The 21,502-nt window shown below is 48.2% G+C and overlaps 1 protein-coding gene across 5 annotated transcripts in view; it reads right to left on the bottom strand.

Annotated features, from left to right (window-relative positions):
* PIWIL4 (piwi like RNA-mediated gene silencing 4) overlaps positions 1 to 21,502 on the bottom strand; it is a 319,725-nt gene that overhangs the window by 53,143 nt on the left and 245,080 nt on the right. For all 5 annotated transcript variants that reach the window (XM_056561503.1, XM_056561500.1, XM_056561501.1 and 2 more), the window contains 2 exons: positions 17,558 to 17,628; positions 10,784 to 10,937 (listed from right to left, as the gene is read on the bottom strand). In XM_056561503.1, coding sequence (XP_056417478.1) covers positions 10,784 to 10,937; positions 17,558 to 17,628 — 225 coding nt within the window. The remainder of the gene's footprint in view (positions 1 to 10,783; positions 10,938 to 17,557; positions 17,629 to 21,502) is intronic.

Here is a 21,502-nt window from a genome sequence, read left to right as displayed (position 1 = left end):
TCGAGACAGGATGTCGGCTTTCCTGGCTGAAACCATTCCTGAGCCAGGGGTAGACCCTTCTCTTGATGTTTTGGCAGAAGAAATCAGGGAAGAGGAAGTGAGACTGGCGATCGAGGGGCTTGCCCCTAAGAAGTCGCCAGGTCCGGATGGCTTAACATCCGAGTGGTACAGGACCTTTAAGGAGTCTTTAGCTCCCCTCTTGACTGACGTATTCAATGAGTGTTTCTCCTCGGGCACTCTGCCAAAGTCAATGAGGAGGTCAGCCCTGATTCTTCTGTCAAAGGGTAAAGATCCTAGCCGTATTGAGAATTGGAGGCCCATAGCTCTTCTCAATACGGACAGGAAGCTACTGGCTAAGACAGTGTTTAATCGGCTGGTGAAGTTTGCACCCCGGCTCCTTTCGGGGGCCCAGCACTGCTCTGTTCCAGGCCGAAGCACCTTAAGTGCTGTCCTTAGTGTCAGGGAGGCAGTGGAGCGGAGTAGTGCAGGTCTTTGGAAGGGGTACTTGCTGTCCTTGGATCAGGCCAAAGCATTTGATCGGGTGAACCACGAGTACCTATGGTCCGTCCTCCTGAGATATGGCTTACCAACTACTTTTGTTAATTGGATTAAGATCTTGTATGCAGGGGCAGAGAGTTTCCCGCTGGTGAACGGGTGGTCTGGCCGCTCTTTTGAGGTGGGATCCGGAGTCCGTCAGGGTTGTCCTTTGAGCCCGCTTTTATACGTGTTCGCAATCGATCCCTTCGTCCGGAGGGTAGATTGTGGGCCGTTGGCGGGAGTCGGGATGAGTCTGGCGGAGCCGGCTGTCAACCAGAGAGTGGTGGCGTACGCTGACGATGTCACTATTTTCGTCTCCTCGAGAGAGGAGGTCGATGTGGTGATGTCGGAGGTGGACTGCTACTCGGAGGCATCTGGGTCTAAGATCAACCGGGATAAGTGTGAGAGTCTCTGGCTGGGAGGGGGGGATCCCACGTTTGATCTCCCGGACACCCTCTCAGGGCCCCAAGAATCAGCAAAAGTCTTAGGCATCACATTCGGCCAGGATGATTATCCCACCAAAAACTGGGATGGTAAGCTCCAGGATGCCGCTCAGAAGGTGGACCAGTGGAAGGGTTGGTCTATGACCCTCAGGGAAAGGGTACACCTGATCAAATCGTACCTGCTCCCCTTGTTTATCTATCTGGGCAGCGTATGTATCTTGCCAGAGGCCTACTACACTAGGATCTACAGCCTGTTTTTCCAACTGTTATGGGGGAACAGGATGAACCTAGTCAAGAGGGAGGTTACGTACCGCACGAGGAGACTAGGGGGTTTATCTATGGTAAACCCTGTGGTGTTCTTTACGAACACCTTCTTGAAAGCCAACATCGCAAACCTCTGGTCAGAGAGGGCTTCTCCGTGGGTACTCTCCTGCAGGGAATGGTTTCGGCCTTTCTTCCAGGAATGGGAGAGAGGAGGGCGAGTGAAGGACCTCCGTACGCCCCATGGATATCTTCCGGCTTACGCTACCCCGACTCTGAAGGCGATACGTCGGTGGGGTCTGGGAGTGTGGGACATCAGGACCCAGTCAAGGCAGTTCCTTGACAAACGGGTTCTGTTGACCCACTTCCAGAAGCCTCTGGCGCTCAGGGACTGCCCAGGTCGGGATCTGAGGGTGGGGTTGTATCTTTTGAACATGAAAAGGATCCCCCAGAAGATTTGGGACTTGGCCTGGCGCTGCTTTCAGGGGAAGTTATATGTAAGGGACAACCTGAAGTGTAGGAACTCTGATGACCGGGGATGTCCCCGAGAAGAGTGCGGGGACACGCTGGAAAGCATGGACCACTTCCTGCTTCATTGTCCCTTTAATATAGGGGTTTACAACCGGGTGGGCGCTTCCATCGGCTGTAGTCAACTTGCCGGCCTTACCTATCCAGAGTGGGCTTATGGGGCATTCAGGTCCCTGGGTGGCCGAGACCGGGGCACTTTATTCTTAGTTAGTTTAGTGGTTAGGTACCACACGTGGAGTGCACGGTGTTTAGTGTCGACCCAACAGAAAATCCTCTCCGAGGTGGAGGTCTGTAGGAATATCACCGGTGACCTCGGGAAGATCAGGTCTTTGGAGTATGGCAGTCTTGGTACCAGTAGGGCTTCTCTCCTATGGAGAGGTTTTTCTTTTGATGTGCCCTAGGTACTAGGCCCTTAAGGTGAAGTACCTTATTTTGGCCAGGGATAGTGTATATATCTTAGGGTGAGTATAGGGTCAGTTTCATGAAGGGATAGTGATAGGGTTAGAGGTTGATAGGGAGACGAATTTAAATTTCATTTTATCAGGATTGCCATCCTTCTTCCTGGTGGGGGCTATGCATGTCACCTAAGCCTTTTGTTTTGTTTTCTATGGATGGATTGTAAAGGGCTTGCAGGCAACCAAACTTGGACCTTGTGGTTTTGGTGTATTGTACTGTTAATATTGCTTTGTTGTAGAGTATGTAAATATTGTTTTGTATATATTGTTCTGTTTACATTAGGTGGGTGTTACGCCTAGCGCTCCGGGTCCCCGCTCCTCCCCGGAGCGCTCACGGCGTCTTTCTCCCTGCAGCGCCCCGGTCAGTCCCGCTGACCGGGAGCGCTGTACTGTCATGGCCGTCGGGGATGCGATTCGCACAGCGGGACGCGCCCGCTCGCGAATCGCATCCCAGGTCACTTACCCGTCCCGGTCCCCTGCTGTCTTGTGCTGGCGCGCGCGGCTCCGCTCTCTAGGGCGCGCGCGCGCCAGCTCTCTGAGACTTAAAGGGCCAGTGCACCAATGATTGGTGCCTGGCCCAATTAGCTTAATTGGCTTCCATCTGCTCCCTGGCTATATCTGATCTCCTCCCTTGCACTCCCTTGCCGGATCTTGTTGCCTTGTGCCAGTGAAAGCGTTTAGTGTGTCCAAAGCCTGTGTACCTGAACTTCTGCCATCCATCCTGACTACGAACCTTGCCGCCTGCCCCCGACCTTCTGCTACGTCTGACCTTGCCTCTGCCTAGTCCTTCTGTCCCACGCCTTCTCAGCAGTCAGTGAGGTTGAGCCGTTGCTAGTGGATACGACCTGGTTGCTACTGCCGCAGCAAGACCATCCCGCTTTGCGGCGGGCTCTGGTGAAAACCAGTAGCCTCTTAGAACCGGTCCACTAGCACGGTCCACGCCAATCCCTCGCTGACACAGCGGATCCACAACCCGTAAGCCGAATCGAGACAGTAGATCCGGCCATGGATCCCGCTGAGGTGCCGCTGCCAAGTCTCGCTGACCTTCCCACGGTGGTCGCTCAGCAATCGCAGCAAATTGCCCAACAAGGACAGCAGCTGTCGCAGTTGACCGCCACGTTACAGCAACTTCTGCCTCTGCTACAGCAGCAACCATCTCCTCCGCCAGCTCCTGCACCTCCTCCGCAGCGAGTGGCCGCTCCTAGCCTCCGCTTGTCCCTGCCGGACAAATTTGATGGGGACTCTAAACTCTGCCGTGGATTTTTGTCTCAGTGTTCCCTGCATATGGAGATGTTGTCGGACCTATTTCCTTCAGAACGGTCTAAGGTGGCGTTCGTAGTAAGCCTTCTTTCAGGAAAGGCCTTGTCTTGGGCCACACCGCTCTGGGACCGCAATGATCCTGCCACAGCCACAGTCCAGGCCTTCTTCGCTGAACTCCGGAGTGTCTTCGAGGAGCCAGCCCGAGCTTCTTCTGCCGAGACTGCCCTGTTGAACCTGGTCCAGGGTAATTCTTCAGTGGGCGAGTACGCCATCCAATTTCTTACTCTTGCTTCCGAGTTATCATGGAATAACGAGGCTCTCTGCGCGACCTTTAAAAAAGGCCTATCCAGTCGCATCAAGGATGTGCTGGCCGCACGAGAGATTCCTGCCAACCTGCAAGAACTCATCCATTTAGCTACCCGCATTGACATGTGTTTTTCTGAGAGACATCAAGAGCTCCGCCAGGAAAAAGACTTAGATCTCTGGGCACCTCTCCCACAGCATCCTTTGCAATCTACGCCTGTGCCTCCCGCCGAGGAGGCCATGCAAGTGGATAGGTCTCGCCTGACCCAGGAAGAGAGGAATCGCCGTAGGGAAGAAAATCTCTGTCTTTACTGTGCCAGTACCGAGCATTTCTTGGTGGATTGCCCTATCCGTCCTCCACGCACGCACCCAGCTCACGTCGGTGTGGCGTCTCTTGGTTCCAAGTCTGCTCCTCCACGTCTCACGGTGCCCGTGCGGATTTCTCCTTCAGCCAACTCCTCCCTCTCAGCCGTGGCCTGCTTGGACTCCGGTGCCTCTGGAAATTTTATTTTGGAGTCGTTTGTTAATAAATTCCGCATCCCGGTGACCCGTCTTGTCAAGCCGCTCTACATTTCCGCGGTCAATGGAGTCAGACTGGATTGCACCGTGCGTTACCGCACAGAACCCCTCCTGATGTGTATTGGACCCCACCACGAAAGGATTGAGCTCTTCGTTCTCCCCAACTGTACCTCTGAGGTCCTCCTCGGTCTGCCGTGGCTCCGGCTTCATTCTCCCACCCTTGATTGGACCACCGGGGAGATCAAGAACTGGGACTCTGCCTGCCTTAGGAAGTGCCTCTCCCCCCCTCCCTGTCCCGTCAGGCAAGCCTCTGTGCCTCCTCATGGCTCCCGTCCTTGTGTCACCCTGCCCCGTGCCAAGCTTCACCCTCTGCCCTCCCTCCCCATTCCTACTCCTGCTGCTCTGCCTGCCGTTGAGGAAACCCTCCATTCTTTCCCGGTGTCCTCATCCCAGGGGAGGCAGTTACCGGACAAAAAAAAGGGGAGACCTAAGGGGGGGGGGGGGTACTGTTACGCCTAGCGCTCCGGGTCCCCGCTCCTCCCCGGAGCGCTCACGGCGTCTTTCTCCCTGCAGCGCCCCGGTCAGTCCCGCTGACCGGGAGCGCTGTACTGTCATGGCCGTCGGGGATGCGATTCGCACAGCGGGACGCGCCCGCTCGCGAATCGCATCCCAGGTCACTTACCCGTCCCGGTCCCCTGCTGTCTTGTGCTGGCGCGCGCGGCTCCGCTCTCTAGGGCGCGCGCGCGCCAGCTCTCTGAGACTTAAAGGGCCAGTGCACCAATGATTGGTGCCTGGCCCAATTAGCTTAATTGGCTTCCATCTGCTCCCTGGCTATATCTGATCTCCTCCCTTGCACTCCCTTGCCGGATCTTGTTGCCTTGTGCCAGTGAAAGCGTTTAGTGTGTCCAAAGCCTGTGTACCTGAACTTCTGCCATCCATCCTGACTACGAACCTTGCCGCCTGCCCCCGACCTTCTGCTACGTCTGACCTTGCCTCTGCCTAGTCCTTCTGTCCCACGCCTTCTCAGCAGTCAGTGAGGTTGAGCCGTTGCTAGTGGATACGACCTGGTTGCTACTGCCGCAGCAAGACCATCCCGCTTTGCGGCGGGCTCTGGTGAAAACCAGTAGCCTCTTAGAACCGGTCCACTAGCACGGTCCACGCCAATCCCTCGCTGACACAGCGGATCCACAACCCGTAAGCCGAATCGTGACAGTGGGTAGGGGTGTATTTTAGGTTGGGTGGGGGGTTTTTGGGGGGTGGTGGTGGTGTGTACCCAGGACTGGACTGTTGCAGTGGGTACTATTTTGGGGGTCTGGTATGGGTCAGTTGTGGATAAAAACTGTGACCTATGGACTCTGACCCATGTCCAGAGGGGGTGGTGGGTGATGGGATAGTTTAGTATAGGTTGTTTTTCTGTCTTATTGAGTTGTTTGTTATGTATATTCTGTATGGTTTTATGTATAAAATGTATTTTATTTATTATAATTTTTATATATATATATATTTTTTTTTTTATTATTTGTATGATGTCATAATTAATTTGAGAGAAAGGCAGTCGGACCAGTTTTCAGTTATTATAGTATAGAGTTACTATACTATATCACTATATTTATGTTTGTGTTTATGTTTGTGTCCCAGTGTGGATTAGTTTTTGTTTGTGGGTATATGTGTGTGTGTAGGGGGAGGATAAATATATAAAAAAAAAAAAAAAAAAAAGTGTATGTGTATGTCTGTATATGTATATATATGTATATGTGTATGTATGTATAAAGATATATATATATATATTTTGTTATCCAAATTGGATTATTTTTGTTACGGCAGCTAGCCATATTTTTGTTTTGTTATTGGGGGGGCAGTGTGGTTATGTTTCCTAGTTTGGATATTTTTAGTTTTTGATCCCAGCGAAGAAAGCTTTATTTATGTTCATTAGGTGTGTGTGTGTGTTGGACTATAGTAGGTAATGATTTATTTATTCATTTATTTTTGGTTTATCTGGGCTGGCCGGTTAGGAAGGTTTAAGTTGTTATTTTGAGACGGATAGTTTTGTTTTTATGTTCAGTTTTGTTAATTTTGTTACAGTGAAATGAACTTGTTTTGTGTTTTGTAAAGTTTTGTACTTTTATAATAAAAAAGAGTGTCAGCAGAGAGCAGAGTGGTCAGACTGGAAAGAAATATACAACTTCCTGTGGAGCATACAGCAGCTGATAAGTACTGGAAGGATTAAGAATTTTTTTTTTTAATAGAAGTAATTTACAAATCTGTTACATTTTCTGTCACCAGTTGATTAGTGTTGCTCGCCAATATTCACAATCGAATTTTATTTGCGAATATCGCATATGCGCGAATTTGCGAATATAGCACTATATATTCGTAATTACGAATATTAGTTTTTTTTTTTATTATTATTTTTTTTCACAATACACATCATAGTGATCATCCCTCTCTGCTTCCAGCTTGTGTGGTGTAAATAAGGCTCTAATACTACTGTGTGCGAAAATTTGCATATGCTAATTTCCGTATATGCAAATTTTCACTTATGCTAATTTTTTAAATGATCATGAGCATATGCGAAAATAAAACGAGAATATTACGAATATGCGAATTTAGCGAATATATGACGAATATTCGTCCATATATTCACGAATTCGTATATGGCCTATGCCGCTCAACACTACAGTTGATTAAAAAAATAATTTTTTCCGCCGGAGTACCCCTTTAACGACCACGGACATATATTTACGACGATGGCCGGCTCCCGCACTAAGAAGCTGAGCGAGCTTCGTTTTTATGGGATCCTGGTTGCTATCAGCAACCAGGATCCACGGCTAATATCGGACATCGCCGAACGGGCCAATGTCCGGTATTAACCCTTTCGACGCCGCGATCAACAGCTGAGAGGACAGTGGGAGGTGTCTTACCTTTGTCCCGGCTGTCCGATCGGCGTTTGAAATCCAGGCATGAGCAATCAAGCGCAGAAAACACAGATAAATGCATTCCTATGGCAATACATTGAACAGTGCCTGCAATCAGTGTATGCAATGTTATAGCCCCTAGAGGGGGCTATAACACTGCATAAAAAAAAATGTAAAAAAGAATAGTTAATAAAAAATCTGAATCCCCCCTTTTCCCATAAAAAAAAAATAAAGTGTGTAAATAAAAATAAAAACAAACATATGTGGTATTGCCGCGTGCGTAAATGTCCGAACTATAAAAATATATCATTAATTAAACCGCACGGTCAATGGTGTACGCGCAAAAAACTTCCAAAGTCCAAAATAGAGCATTTTTGGTCACTTTTATACCATAAAAAAAAATGAATAAAAAGCGATCAAAAAGTCAGATAAAAACATAAATGGTACTAATAAAAACTTCAGATCATGGCGCAAAAAATGAGCACTCATATTGCCTTGTTCGTGGAAAAATAAAAAAGTTATAGAGGTCAGAAGATGACAATTTTAAATGTATAAATTTTTGTGCATGTAGTTATGATTTTTTCCAGAAGTCCGACAAAATCAAAGCTATATAAGTAGGGTATCATTTTAACCGGATGGACCTACAGAATAAAGATAATTTTTACTGTGTAAAAACGGAAGCCCCCAAAAGTTACAAAATGGTGTTTATTCTTCAATTTTGTCGCACAATGATTTTTTTTTTCCGTTTCGCCGTAGATTTTTGGGTAAAATGACTGATGTCATTACAAAGTAGAATTGGTGGTGCAAAAAAATAAGCCATCATATGGATTTTTAGGTGCAAAATTTAAAGGGTTATGATTTTTTAAATGTATGGAGGACAAAACTAAAGTGCAAAAAACTGAAAAACGCTTGGTCCTTAAGGGGTTAAATACTTCACGCTGAGTTCCTGATTGTCGGGTTCCTATCTACAGGACACCTTCTCACAAAAAAAGATTGCCCACTGTAGTCAGCTGCTTTAAAGGTGTACTTTGGTTAAGAAAAATACATTCTTTGGATAGGACGATAAGTGTCTGACTGCGGAGGGTCCAACCGCTGGGACCCCTGCGATCTCCTGTGCCATAGAGATGCATTGAGGGGGTGCATTAACCCTGCTCTGTGCATGAGGAGGGCCAGAACGCTGTGCAGGAGATCGTGGGGATCCCAATGGTCAGACCCCTCGTGATTGGACACTTATCCCCTATCCAGCCATAACTAATTGCCGCATTTAAAGTGTACTTGTCATCAACAAGAACTTTTTATATAATGTAGATAATATGTATATTTGTAATATACATTGGTTAAAAAAATGTATATTTTTGTCCCTGCAGCTATTGCTTGTGTGTCTCTATGAGGAGTCCAAACACAGGAAGTGATGGTGGACAAGCAGGGCTCTGTACACTGAGGACAAGCAGGGCTCTGTACACTGAGGACAAGCAGGGCTCTGTACACTGAGGACAAGCAGGGCTCTGTACACTGAGGACAAGCAGGGCTCTGTACACTGAGGACAAGCAGGGCTCTGTACGCTGAGGACAAGCAGGGCTCTGTACGCTGAGGACAAGCAGGGCTCTGTACGCTGAGGACAAGCAGGGCTCTGTACGCTGAGGACAAGCAGGGCTCTGTACGCTGAGGGCAAGCAGGGCTCTGTACGCTGAGGACAAGCAGGGCTTGGTACACTGAGGAAAAGCAGGTCCCTGTGCACTGAGGACAAGCAGGGCCCTGTGCACTGAGGACAAGCAGGGCTCTGTACACTGAGGACAAGCAGGGCTCTGTACACTGAGGATAAGCAGGGCTCTGTACACTGAGGACAAGCAGGGCTCTGTACACTGAGGACAAGCAGGGCTCTGTACACTGAGGACAAGCAGGGCTCTGTACACTGAGGACAAGCAGGGCTCTGTACGCTGAGGACAAGCAGGGCTCTGTACGCTGAGGACAAGCAGAGCTCGGTACACTGAGGACAAGCAGGTCCCTGTGCACTGAGGACAAGCAGGTCCCTGTGCACTGAGGACAAGCAGGTCCCTGTACACTGAGGACAAGCAGGGCTCTGTACACTGAGGACAAGCAGGGCTCTGTACACTGAGGACAAGCAGGGCTCTGTACACTGAGGACAAGCAGGGCTCTGTACACTGAGGACAAGCAGGGCTCTGTACACTGAGGACAAGCAGGGCTCTGTATACTGAGGACAAGCAGGGCTCTGTACGCTGAGGACAAGCAGGGCTCTGTATGCTGAGGACAAGCAGGGCTCTGTACACTGAGGCTCTTTGATGTGCTATGGGTTCACACAGCAGCATGATTGACCATTCGGGAACCTACACAGAGCCCTGCTTGTCCACTCTCACTTTCTGTATTTGGAATCCTCATAGAGACACACAGACAATAGCTGCAGGAATATAAATTTTTCACCCAAAAATCTACACATTTTTTTTTAACCAATGTATATTTCAAATATACATATAATGGTATTATCTACATTATATAAAAAGTTTTTGTTGACGACAGGTACACTTTAAGAGACTGACATGAGAAAAAAAAGGTGGGGATGTCCCAAATAGATGTTTTAAATATAGAATATATAAATTCTCAGAAGTCTGTAGGTGCTAGGTTTTTTCCATAACTCCAATGCAGGGGGCCGCACACACATTCAGGGCTCCACTTAAGTGTATGGAGAATGCAACTTGTAAAGCTTCATAGCTGGATGACATAAACAATACAAAATGATGCCTGACCTGTCCAGACATAATCATACACAGAAGGCCCCTTGTTTTGGATAATTATCGTCCGAATGGGACATTTATTGCCCCAGGTAAAGGGACCAGCTATCAGCCAAGGGACAAACAATCCCTTGTTCGGCGGCTGATTGCTGGGATTGTGCAGCCCCAAAAATCCTTGCTGGTTGGCCGCACATCAGTCTATGTATACATGACACTTCCCCTTATCCCTTACACCCTTCCCTTCAATTCCCTGGTTGGACTTGATGGATGTATGTCTTTTTTCAACCATACTAACTATGTAACTATGACATGTACGGCCATCAATGATGAGTGATGTGTGCGGCCCGGCACTGAGATGTTCATAAGGCTCAATAAACAAGATTACCTCTCATGTCAGTCCAATGTAAAAGGATCTTGAGTCTCATAAGGGCAATTCATTTTTATTATATGTAGAGTTTGAATGGTCTATACAATCTAAATATTGTGACTTTCAAAGGGGTACTCCGCTGACCCAGCGTTCGGAACATTTTGTGTCGGAACGCTTGGAGCAGGCAGCAGGGGTCGTGATGTCACGGGGGTGTGGCGTGACGCCATGAGGAGGCGTGGCCGTGATGTCACACACACACACACCCCGCCCGCACCCAGCATTCTAAATGAACGTCAGGTGCTGTACAGAGTTCATGGGGGTCCCAGCGGCGGGACCCCCATAATCAGAAATCTAATCCCCTATCCTTTGTATAGGGGATAAGATGTCTGGGGGTGAAGAACCCCTTTAAATTCCCCTGAAGTGCATGCTTCCACTAATACCTCCATACCTGTATGCAGGGCGGGACTCTTTAAAGAAGCCGAGGAATTGAGGGATTTCATAATCAAGAAGCATCTGTAGCTGTCCATCCCCAACTCCGTCCCGATAGACGATTATACGGCCGGGCAGGGCATTGTTACTTTTCTGCCACTTTTCAATAGCACCTAAAGTGAACACAAAAAAATAACAACGTCGTATTAATGAATGGTGACGATCTCTGTACAGCACTGTGGAATATGTTGGTGCTATAAAAGCAATGTTTAAGAACATAGATCTCATAATCACTAGATCCAGAACATTGCAGTATTTGTAGCCCAGCTGCCAATATTGTAGATATGTCCATTAAGGTCAGGGTAAGATAATGTTTGGAACGATTTACAATCTCCGTGCCGAATAAACAGAGACACAAAGCCTTAGCAGTAAGCGTTCTCTACTAAGAGCCGGGATACCGGAGTCCTTGAGAACCTATTATATTTTCCACTTCTTATCTTCTTCTTCAGATAAAAGCTGCCTGCCAGTGCTCATAATAGTCCAGATACTTTTCATTAGATGCCTGCGTGGCGTGGAATGCTGCTATTACCGTATAAAGCTTATGACATCCATGGCTTTGTAATGCTGTTAGCATAGGGTGCACACAGGGAACTTGTTTTTTTCAATGTGATTTTTTTCTGTATGAGTGGTTTGGGAAGTAGGACTCACAGGCTCTCTGTATAACTGGGTGGATAAAGCAGGACTCACAGGCTTCCTGTATAAATGGGTGGAAGAAGCAAGACTCACAGGCTTTCCCTATAAGGGGTTGGGGAAGCAGGACTCACAGGTTTTCAGTATAAGAAGGTGGGAAAACATGACTCACAGGCTTTCTCTATAAGTGTGAGGATGAAGCAGGACTCACAGGCAGTGGCATAGCTATAGAGGTCGCAACGGTCGCTATGGTGACCGGGCCCCTTAGCCAGGGGGCCCCTTGCCACAATCAAATGATGGCCGGCACCGCCATCATTTTAATTAATCAGTATGACAGCAGCTACTACCAGGCCTGTCCGTGAGGTAGCAGCGGAGTCAACATGAGGAGGACCTGGGGTGGGACCTGAGTAACTATCCCACCCCTGCCTTTCCGCTGCATTGAGTGAGTGGAGGAGGAGGGGCAGGGCACGTACAGCACCAACAGGAAGCCCTGCCTCTCTCCTTTCCAGTGACTGCCCGCAGGACCCTTATGCACGGCCGCCCACAGGACCCTTATGCATGTCTCCCGCAGGACCCTTATGCATGTCGCCCGCAGGACCCTTATGCATGTCGCCCGCAGGACCCTTATGCATGTCGCCCGCATGACTCTTCCCTTCCCTCCGGTTAGCGGACCCCGCTATCCCGCCCGGTATGAGTAAACCCTGCTCATTATAAATGTACAGCGCGCAGCGCGGTTCATTTGTGGCGCAGCTATGAAGTTAGCGCAGGAGCTCCTGCGCTCACTTCATAGTAGTTGCGCATAGTGACATCCTCTGACGTCAGGAACCAGTGTTTTCCAACCATGGTGCCTTCAGCTGTTGTAAAACTACAACTCTCAGCATGCCTGGACAGCCAAAGGTTGTTTGGGCATGCTGGGATTTGTAGTTTTGTGTCTCCTGCTGTTGCAAAACTAAAACTCCCAGCATGCCCGGAAAGCCAAAGGCTGTCTGGGCATGCTGGGAGTTGTAGTCTTGCAACAGCTGGAGGTGCCATGGTTGGAAAACACTGGCTTACAGTAAATGTCTTAAAGGAGTACTCCAGGATGCAAAAAGTGTCATTCAGACTGCCAGCAGTAAATTGATAAATATACATACCTGCTGTCGCTCCCCAGGTGCCTCCAGTAACCCGCTCCAGTGTGATCCCGGTGGTCGGTGGTTCATACTGCACTCAGCCAATCACCAGCTGCAGCGAAGTTTCACCTTGGCCGGCAATAGGCTGAGAGGCAACCAGGAAGAGGATCGTGGCGGAGGCCGGAGCGGGTTACTGGAGGCACCTGGGGAGCGACAGCAGGTATGTATATTTATTATTTTACTGCCGGCAGTCTGAATGACAAATTTTGCATCCTGGAGTACTCCTTTAAGTTAGAGAAAAAAATATATAATGTGGAAACCTCTCATCATAAATCATCCTGTACAGATTAACATTAGGGTAGGGTTACATGTAACAGATGTAACCCTGTTATGTGGGCTGCACACGTTCAGCCATCCTGAAGAATGATATCTGCTTGTTCATGAGGTGATCATAGAATTTGGGTTCCGGAGGCAGCGTGTGTATGTATGATGTGTGTGTATGTACTGTATGTATGATGTGTGTGTATGTACTGTATGTATGATGCGTGTGTATGTATGATGTGTGGGTATGTACTGTATCTATGATGTATGAATGATGTGTGTGTATGTACTGTATGTATGATGTATGAATGATGAGTGTGTATGAATGATAGATGTGTGTAAACAAGATGTATGTATGATGTGTGGAGATGTATTATGCGGGGGGGGGGGGTCTGGAGGCGGCGGGTGTATGTATGATGTGTATGCATGATGTGTGTGTATGTATATATTATGCATGTGGGGGGGGGGGGGGGGCCGAGGCGGCGTGTCTATGATGTGTGTGTATGTACTGTATGTGTGAATGGTGTGTGTATGTACTGTATGTGGCAGTATTATATTCAGGGGGTACAGTGCGTGGTATTATTATATTCAGGGGGTACAGTGGGTGGCAGGATTATATTCAGGGGGGTACAGTGGGTGGCAGGATTATATTCAGGGGTACAGTAGTTGGCAGTATTATATTTAGGGGGTACAGTGGGTGGCAGTATTATATTCAGGGGGTAAAGTGGGTGGCAGTATTATATTCAGGGGGTACAGTGTGTGGCAGTATTATATTCAGGGGATACAGTGGGTGGCAGCATTATATTCAGAGGGTACAGTGGGTGGCAGTATTATATTCAGGGGGTACAGTGGGTGGCTGTATAATATTCAGGGGGTGCAGTGAGTGACAGTATTATATGCAGGAGGTACAGGGGATGGTAGTTTTATATTCAGGGGATACAGTGGGTGGCAGTATTATATTCAGGGGTACAGTATTTAGAATAATAATAATGATTATTGTCTCCATACAGAGGATGAGGATCTGCTGACAAAGTGAGAACCTATGATGTCCAGGTGTCAGATTCTGCAGAGAAGATGGAGCTGGAAGAAGTTCTGGCGTCTGGACCAGATGAAGAAGAAAAGAAAAGACAACAGAGAATACGTCACTCAGGTCACTGATATCATTATGTATTCTCCTGACTGTCCCATCAGAGCTGTAATCACTTGTAAGTTCTGCAGTGATGATGGGTGATGCTATACCCTAATCTGTGGCTCTCCATCTCCATCTCCATAGCTTTATAACAGCCTGAGAGTAACTGAAACCAAGGTGATTGGTGGGGGTCCCAACAGTTGGACCCCCTCCAGAAAAATGGGCTGCTTATTCTTAAATGTCTGTTTTGTCTGTCTGGCCCTGCCTGTTAGTCACTTATATTGTTGTGTATTCTCCTGACTGTGTCCCATCAGTGCTATAGTCACTGATATGTTTGTGCGGCCAAGTAAGGGGTCGTCCGGGATTGGGGAAGCAGGTCGTCAGGTGGTAGGGGGGCCCAAGGCAATTTTTCACACAGGGGCCCTGAGGTTTCTAGCTACGCCTCTGCTCACAGGATTTATCTATAAGTGGGTGGAGGAAGCAGGACTCACAGGATTTTTCTATAAGTGGTGGGGGAAGCAGGACTCACAGGATTTCTCTATAAGAGTGGGGGAAGCAGGACTCACAGGCTCTCTCTATAAGTGGTGGGGGAAGCAGGACTCACAGGATTTCTCTATAAGTGGTGGGGGAAGCAGGACTCACAGGATTTCTCTATAAGAGTGGGGGAAGCAGGACTCACAGGTTCTCTCTATAAGTGGTGGGGGAAGCAGGACTCACAGGATTTCTCTATAAGTGGGTGGATGAAGCAGAACTCACAGGATTTCTCTATAAGTGGGTGGGGGAAGCAGGACTCACATGCTTTCTCTATAAGTGGGTGGGGAAGCAGGACTCACATGATTTCTCTATAAGTGGGGGGAGGAAGGAGGACTCAAAGGCTTTCTCTATAATTTGGAGGAGGAAGCAGGACTCACAGGCTTTCTCTATAAGTAGGTGGGGGAAGAAGGACTCACAGGCTTTCTCTATAAGTGGGTGGGGGAAGCAGGACTCACAGGATTTCTCTATAAGTGGGTGGATGAAGCAGGAATCACAGGCTTTCTCTATAAGTGGGTGGGGGAAGAAGGACTCACAGGCTTTCTCTATAAGTGGGTGGGAGAAGCAGGACTCACAGGATTTCTCTATAAGTGGGGAGAGGAAGCAGGAATCACAGGCTTTCTCTAAGTGGGTGGGGGAAGCAGGGCTCACACACTTTCTCTATAAGTGGGAGGAGGAAGCAGGACTCACAGGCTTTCTCTATAAGTGGGTAGGAGAAGCAGGGGTCACACGCTTTCTCTATAAGTGGAGGGAGGAAGCAGGACTCATAGGATCTCTCTATAAATGGGTGGGGGAAGCAGGATTCACAGGCTCTCTATAAGTGGGTGGGGGAAGCAGGACTCATAGGATCTCTCTATAAGTGGTTGGGGGAAGCAGGACTCACAGGCTTTCTCTATAAGTGGGTGGGAGTAGCAGGACTCACAGGCTCTCTCTATAAGTGGGTGGGGGAAGCAGGGCTCACACACTTTCTCTATAAGTGGGAGGAGGAAGCAGGACTCACAGGCTTTCTCTATAAGTGGGTGGGGGAAGCAGGGCTCACAGGCTTTCTCTATAAGTGGGTGGGGGAAGCAGGGCTCACACACTTTCTCTATAAGTGGGAGGAGGACGCAGGACTCACAGGCTATCTCTGTAAGTTCTGGCAGTAATTGTAATGTCTGTTTCTCTGTATTTTGCATTTTTCTGCTTTGGGTCCTGTTCAGAAATTATGTTTATGTCTGTGTTTATTCTCCCTAGGAAGAGTTAACCTTCCAGCCCTTCAGAACTTCAGGTGCTGTTCTGGGCTGGTAAGTTCACCTGTTACTCTCATCATGTTTTCTACATGCACCTTAGTCTATGTCTGTCTGAACACATCCTGAGTTTTAACCATGGTTTACTGTCCCGTTTGATATATAGATTTTAGCTTGCCTTGTTTGAGTACTTTGTCTGGTTTTAGTATTCTTGTATTGTTCCTTTTGCATATGCCTTGTGTTTTCTGAGTCCATATTCACACTGTGCGTTTTGTCAGTCCTGTTTTGACCTTATTTGATTTCTTATTTGATCTCCTAGGATAGAATCCTGTTCTGAGCCTTGTGCTAATCCGTCTATCTAGGAGTGAGTTAGCCTTTTGTCTGTACCCGTGTTTGCTTGTATTTAAGATTTTTGTTCCCTCCTAAGCTAATATCCTGTTCACACTGTGGAGTGTGCCCGCTAGCTAGGAGCCTATTTGGCTTTAGTATTGTTGTCCCTCCATGCTTGGAGTGGGGTGTCCAGTGTGTTCCTTGTTTAGAGTCCAGTGTGAACAGTGCTCTTGATTTCCTGACCCGTTTAGTGTTGTAACATTTAGTTTACCTCTTCATCCCCTGCATCTCCTGGTTTTGTCTGCTGTATACTCATATATCCTCATGTTTTAGTCTTGTTCACATCATCATATCTGCCATTAATTTCGATCCTGGTTCTTGAACTTCGATCCTGGTTCTTGAACTGTTTATTAGTATGCTATATCTGACTGTAGCTTTGTAGTATTCCTGTTATGTTCCTGACTTGTTTCCCGACATGTAAAGTTTGGATTATTTTGTTTTCCTCTTATGCCCATACACTTTAGAGCAGTATAGGGTCCGTCCTTGTGGTTGTTGATCCGTTGTTTAGGGAAAATGGGCAATAGGAAGGGACAGCAGTTGTAGGGCAGTTAGGGCTCACTAACTCCTTGTTCCCGGTCCCCCCTTCCATGACACTTTCTCTATAAGTGGAAGGATGACACAGATCTCACAGGCTTTTTCTATAAATGAGTGGATGAGGCACAACTCACAGGCTTTATTAATGGGTGCAGGAAGCAGAACTCACAGGCTTTCTGTATAAGTGAGTGGAGGAAGCAGGACTCACAGGCTTTCTCTATAAGCAGGTGGAAGAAGCAGGACTCACATGCTTTCTCTATAAGCAGGTGGAGGAAGCAGGGCTCACAGACTTCCTCAAAAAGTGGGCAGGGAAAGCAGGACTCACAGGCTTTTTTTTTTTTAATAAGTGAGTTGAAGGGGGGGGGAGGGGTTTATAGCGTACATCTACATACAGTTTTGTCAGCTTTTTGTTTCCAAAAGTGTATATTAAAAATGTGATGTGAATGTAGCCTAACAGTTCGGATCGCAATAGGACAGAATAGGCTAAAACAGGAAGGGGTAAGATTTTTCAGCAATGCAGCATGTTCTACTTGTTGTATTCTTTTCTACACTACAGACAGCAATGGGGAAAAACTGCGTCCTGTGAAAATAATGTGTAAAAAAACATAACTATCAAGTAGTCCTACAAACAATAATGAAACTGCAAGCAGTTATGTTAGCTTAAAGTTCTGCCGCATGCCCCTTTAGCGGAATGTTTCTGTTTTTGGTGCGTACAGCAGTCTCCGCGCACAGAAGACATTATGCAGATTAATGGTAAACATGTTTTTGCTGCCTATTTTGCTGTCTGATATTTCAGGACTGATTAATACACAGGGAGCGCTATCTGCCAATCTTAGCTGCTCGGGGCCCGGCGGATAAATTACCTTTCATACACACTTTCAAGCAATCAGCAAAATCTGTAGATGTTTTCTGAATCATACACTGCGAAAACCACCTAAAAAAAAATAAAGGAAAAAATATAATAAATAAATAAATAAAAAGATAAAACACAGCTGAAAGCTGAAATTTCACAAACTCCATTCTTGAGGTGAGCACCGGCATAATGTGTAATATTAACTTGCCTTAAGAGGAGAAAACAACTACCTGGCAAAACCGATATTCTGTTACAGGCTAAAATTTACATCTAAGAAAAAGCCGACAAAGATAAAAGAAAGAAGGAAAATAAGAAATGATGAAAAGTTCTGCAGCGCTTACGTTAATAATAAAAAGTTCCTGTCACTTACGGCCATGTTCATTATCTGTACTTATAGGATTTGTCCAAGAGTTAAACCCTTTACACTGCAGAGATTTTAGTTTTTCACTTTCAATGTTGGATGAGAGCTTATTTTTTGCAGGATAAGTTGTTCATCTTAATGCCACCCTATGGTTTGTTCCAATTTTTTGGGATGCAAGATGACAAAAGAAAGTGTACCTTTCATTTGAAAAACCTTTTTATATAATGTAGATAAAAGCAGTATGTGTACATTTGTAATTTGTATATTTTTTAAAGAAAATTTTTTTGTCACTGTAACTACCACCTGTGTGTCTCTGTGCGGAGACAAAATACAGGAAGTGTGGGCGGAACAAGCAGGACTCTGTACACTGAGGACAAGCAGGACACTGTGCACTGAGGACAAGCTGGGCTCTGTGCACTAAGGACAAGCAGGGCTTTGTACACTGAGGAAAAGCAGGGCTCTGTGCACTGAGGACAAGCAGGACGGGACACTGTGCACTGAGGACAAGCAGGGCTCTGCACACTGAGGACAAGCAGGGCTCTGTACACTGAGGACAATCAGGGCTCTGTACAATGAGGACAAGCAGGGCTCTGTACACTGAGGACAAGCAGGGCTCTGTACACTGAGGACAAGCAGGGCTCTGTACACTGAGGACAAGCAGGGCTCTGTACACTGAGGACAAGTTGGGCTCTGTACAATGAGGACAAGCAGGGCTCTGTACACGGAGGACAAGCAGGGCTCTGTACACTGAGGACAAGCAGGGCTCTGTACACTAAGGACAAGCAGGGCTCTGTGCACTGAGGAAAAGCAGGGCTCTGTGCACTGAGGACAAGCAGGACGGGACGCTGTGCACTGAGGACAAGCAGGGCTCTGCACACTGAGGACAAGCTGGGCTCTGTGCACTAAGGACAAGCTGGGCTCTGTGCACTAAGGACAAGCAGGGCTTTGTACACTGAGGAAAAGCAGGGCTCTGTGCACTGAGGACAAGCAGGACGGGACACTGTGCACTGAGGACAAGCAGGGCTCTGCACACTGAGGACAATCAGGGCTCTGTACACTGAGGACAATCAGGGCTCTGTACACTGAGGACAAGCAGGGCTCTGTACACTGAGGACAAGCAGGGCTCTGTACACTGAGGACAAGCAGGGCTCTGTACACTGAGGACAAGCAGGGCTCTGTACACTGAGGACAAGTTGGGCTCTGTACAATGAGGACAAGCAGGGCTCTGTACACTGAGGACAAGCAGGGCTCTGTACACTGAGGACAAGCAGGGCTCTGTACACTAAGGACAAGCAGGGCTCTGTGCACTGAGGAAAAGCAGGGCTCTGTGCACTGAGGACAAGCAGGACGGGACGCTGTGCACTGAGGACAAGCAGGGCTCTGCACACTGAGGACAAGCAGGGCTCTGTACACTGAGGACAAGCAGGGCTCTGTACACTGAGGACAAGCAGGGCTCTGTACACTGAGGACAAGCAGGGCTCTGTACACTGAGGACAAGCAGGGCTCTGTACACTGAGGACAAGTTGGGCTCTGTACAATGAGGACAAGCAGGGCTCTGTACACTGAGGACAAGCAGGGCTCTGTACACTGAGGACAAGCAGGGCTCTGTACACTAAGGACAAGCAGGGCTCTGTGCACTGAGGAAAAGCAGGGCTCTGTGCACTGAGGACAAGCAGGACGGGACGCTGTGCACTGAGGACAAGCAGGGCTCTGCACACTGAGGACAAGCAGGGCTCTGTACACTGAGGACAAGCAGGGCTCTGTACACTGAGGACAAGCAGGGCTCTGTACACTGAGGACAAGCAGGGCTCTGTACACTGAGGACAAGCAGGGCTCTGTACACTGAGGACAAGCAGGGCTCTGTACACTGAGGACAAGCAGGGCTCTGTACACTGAGGACAAGCAGGGCTCTGTGCACTGAGGACAAGCAGGGCTCTGTGCACTGAGGACAATCAGGGCTCTGTACACTGAGGACAAGCTGGGCTCTGTACACTGAGGACAAGCTGGGCTCTGTACAATGAGGACAAGCAGGGCTCTGTACACTGAGGACAAGCAGGGCTCTGTACACTAAGGACAAGCAGGGCTCTGTACACTAAGGACAAGCAGGGCTCTGTGCACTGAGGAAAAGCAGGGCTCTGTGCACTGAGGACAAGCAGGACGGGACGCTGTGCACTGAGGACAAGCAGGGCTCTGCACACTGAGGACAAGCAGGGCTCTGTACACTGAGGACAAGCAGGGCTCTGTACACTGAGGACAAGCAGGGCTCTGTACACTGAGGACAAGCAGGGCTCTGTACACTGAGGACAAGCAGGGCTCTGTACACTGAGGACAAGCAGGGCTCTGTACACTGAGGACAAGCAGGGCTCTGTACACTGAGGACAAGCAGGGCTCTGTGCACTGAGGACAAGCAGGGCTCTGTACACTGAGGACAAGCAGGGCTCTGTACACTGAGGACAAGCAGGGCTCTGTACACTGAGGACAAGCAGGGCTCTTGTGCACTGAGGACAAGCAGGGCTCTGTACACTGAGGACAAGCAGGGCTCTGTACACTGAGGACAAGCAGGGCTCTGTACACCGAGGACAAGCAGGGCTCTGTGCACTGAGTACAAGCAGGGCTCTTGTGCACTGAGGACAAGCAGGGCTCTGTGCACTGATGACAAGCAGGGAGGTCTGAAAGCTGAAATTTCACAAACTCCATTCTTGAGGTGAGCACCGGCATAATGTGTAATATTAACTTGCCTTAAGAGGAGAAAACAACTACCTGGCAAAATCGCTATTCTGTTACAGGCTAAAATTTATATCTAAAAAATAGCAGACAAAGATAAATGAAAGAAGGAAAATAAGAAATGACGAAAAGTTCTGCAGCGCTTACGTTAATAATAAAAAGTTCCTGTCACTTACGGCCATGTTCATTATCTGTACTTATAGGATTTGTCCAAGAATTAAACCCTTTACACTGCAGAGAATTTCGTTTTTCACTTTCAATGTTGTATGAGAGCTTATTTTTTGCAGGACAAGTTGTTCTTCTTAATGCCACCCTGTGGTTTATTCCACTGAGGACAAGCAGGGCTCTTTACACTGAGGACAAGCAGGGCTCTGTGCACTGAGGACAAGCAGGGCTCTGTGCACTGAGGACAAGCAGGGCTCTGTACAGTGAGGACAAGCAGGGCTCTGTACAGTGAGGACAAGCAGGGCTCTGTACACTGAGGACAAGCAGGGCTCTGCACTGAAAACAAGCAGGGCTCTGTACACTGAGGAAAAGCAGGGCTCTGTACACTGAGGACAAGCAGGGCTCTGTGCACTGAGAACAAGCAGGGCTCTGTACACTGAGGACAAGCAGGGCTCTGTACACTGAAGACAAGCTGGGCTCTGTGCACTGAGGACAAGCAGGGAGGGCTCTGTATACTGAGGACATGCTGGGAGGGCTCTGTACACTGAGAACAAGCAGGGCTCTGTGCACTGAGGACAAGCAGGGTTCTGTACACTGAGGACAATCTGGGCTCTGTACACTGAGGACAAGCTGGGCTCTGTACACTGAGGACAAGCAGGGCTCTGTACACTGAGGACAAGCAGGGCTCTGTACACTGAGGACAAG

This window comes from Hyla sarda, chromosome 2, assembly GCF_029499605.1.
Source record: "Hyla sarda isolate aHylSar1 chromosome 2, aHylSar1.hap1, whole genome shotgun sequence".
NCBI lineage: Eukaryota > Metazoa > Chordata > Amphibia > Anura > Hylidae > Hyla > Hyla sarda.
Note: the sequence above shows the minus strand (reverse complement) of the source record. Positions and strands in the feature narration are given on the sequence as shown.